Raw genomic sequence first — 2,404 nt, 5'->3', positions numbered from 1 at the left:
TTTAGAGTTTCTTCTCTGTTTGAGGTGTATGATCCATCTAATTTCTTAACTGTATTTAATACTAATGGGTTTATTTTTTGTGTTATGAGTTTGTATGGAACACCCCATGGATCTATTTCAATATTTTTCTTGAGGTAAAGATCCCAACTTCTTTTCTTAGCCTCTAATATCGCTTCCTTATATTTATTCTTTGCGTTTCTATATTTTTCTAATCTTCTTTCCTTTAGTATTGGGTTATAAGTTGCTTGATAACTTTTCCGGGCTGACGTTGCAAGTCTTTTTAATCTTTGTAGTTTAGGTGTCCAAAAGTCTTCATATACTTGTCTTTCTTGACTTTCCGGAGTAGCCTCTTTGAATGCTTTTTTTGTTGCTTGTTCAATTTCGTTGATTATTTCGGTCAAGTTTTCATCTTCATTTATTTGGGGTAGATTTAATTTGTTCTTGAAAGTAATCCAATTTGTCTTGGCTATATTAAATTTTTTTTGTTCTTTTCCATTTTTCTCAATTTTCATATCAAATAGTATTATTTCGTGGTCGTTGAGAGTGAGTTTATCTCCAATCTGCCAATTTTCAATCCTACTTGTTATTTCAAATGTTCCGCATGTCATCAATATGAGAGCTGCCTCTATTCCCTACAAAAGTTGGTCTGTTTCCTATGTTTGAGATTACAAGTCCGTTTTGCATTACAAAATCTTCAACTATTTCTCCTCTATCATCTGTTTCCGGGGCACCCCATAAGATTGATTTTGCATTTGTATCGGCAAGGATTAATATTTCCGTATTATTCCTCTGCCATATTATCTCTTGAATTTTGTCTATGAAGCCACGTGTTTCTAAGCTGTATTGGAAATACGCATTTATTAGCCAGAATTTCATGTTTCCACACTTAACTTCAGCTGTTGTTATCCAATTGTTACTATATTGGGTTAGTTTAAGTACTTCAATTCCTCTATTCATGAAAACTATAGCTGTTTTAGATTGCTGTCCTCCGTACATTATTTTTGAGCTTGCTGGAAAGGTTGTTAATTTCCCTTTTAGTAAATATGGTTCTTGTATTGCTACGATATCAATCTTTTGGATTTCTATTAGTCTTCTAAGTTCCATTGTGGCTATTTTACTTCCTTGTGCGTTATTTTGCATAATTTTCAAATACTTCTGATTTTTATCCATATCTCGTATATATGTAGGCATCTGTTCCTGATTTCGTTGGGTCGAAGTATACTCTACCATGCGCACGCACCAGTTGTTTGTAAACATTTTCTAGCGTCCAGTATATCCCTCGTCTCTCAAAAACCTCATCCACTAGATCAAGTAATTCCCATCCGTTTGCTGGGAGATCATAAATTCGCAGTTCAATTCTATCGGCTTCCTCCAAGGTTGGAAATGTTATAGTTCTTCCATTTATATGAATATCTCTTACTATCTGTCTTAATGCAGTCATTAGGATTTGTTTTTCTTCCAATTTTGCTAGCCTATACATATTGTTTATATTTTCGTATAATTGTATACACGACTCCAAAAGTGCATTACCACCTGCAATTCTCGTTTTCCTGCAATAGCAGGCAACCCAAAAAGCTCGGCGGTTGGGTTGGTTCCGAATTCGAAAGGCGTTGGACCAAACCTCAATTTTGTGAAAAATATACCAGTGTGGCAAACTGAAAAATAAGGAAATAAAACAAATTGTTAAGAATGACAATTTTATTATCGTGACGGAGTTGGATGACATCAAAAGTTACAAAACGATCTTACTTAAGCAGTTCAAAAAAGATGAATGGCAAAAGACACACATCAGAAAAAACATTTCTCTCCTTCTCCCCCCCCCCAAAAAAAGAATTTTAAAAAAGAAAAAGTTACATAAAGTAAAGGTTTAATATAAAAGACTCACCCAAAATTTTGAAAATTGACACGCGAAAGGCAAGAATAACTGAACCCAAGTGAATAAAATTGTGCACAGATATTGCAGACGTAAAATGTGGGAATACAGGCTTCATATTTTCCTGAAAAAAAAAACGGTAGGGTGGGGCACGGACCCCTCCAAATCCTTGATCACGAGATATCAAAAATGCTTGTAACAGTATGTCAGATGTGTGTAAAGGACATGAAGAATTGTAACGAAACTTTTTCTATGGACAACACGTAAAAAATAAAGGAATACGAGGTTTTATTGTTCTGCGGAAAACAGTTTTAGGGGGCAAAAGCCCCCACGAAAAATTTTGAAATTTGACGTCCGAAAGGTAAGAAGAAGTGAACCGAACTGGATGAAATTCTGCACAGATATTATAAACATAAAATGAGGGAATACGGGTTTCTTATTTTCCTTTAAAAAACGGCTGGGTAGGGCGCGGACTCCTCCAAACATTTGATCATGAAATATCAAAAGTACTAGTAACAAATGTCAGATGGG

The 2,404-nt window shown here is 34.9% G+C and overlaps 1 protein-coding gene across 1 annotated transcript; it reads right to left on the bottom strand.

The window, feature by feature from the left end:
• Nucleotides 1–588: 588 nt before the first annotated feature.
• On the bottom strand, nt 589–1,104 carry LOC145681854 (uncharacterized). Its single transcript, XM_081753461.1, has one exon. The coding sequence runs from the start codon at nt 1,102–1,104 to the stop codon at nt 589–591; it is 516 nt and encodes a 171-aa protein (XP_081609587.1).
• Between the last annotated feature and the right edge of the window lie 1,300 nt (nt 1,105–2,404).

Source organism: Thermobia domestica, chromosome 3, assembly GCF_964235325.1.
Source record: "Thermobia domestica chromosome 3, izTheDome1.hap1.1, whole genome shotgun sequence".
NCBI classification, from domain to species: Eukaryota; Metazoa; Arthropoda; class Insecta; order Zygentoma; family Lepismatidae; genus Thermobia; species Thermobia domestica.
The sequence above is the reverse complement of the archived record's forward strand: the minus strand, read 5'-3'. Positions and strand labels throughout refer to the sequence as shown.

Bases quoted from the DNA above. Each gene is read 5' to 3' on its own strand.
- LOC145681854 (XM_081753461.1), bottom strand. From the start codon at position 1,104: ATGGAACTTAGAAGACTAATAGAAATCCAAAAGATTGATATCGTAGCA.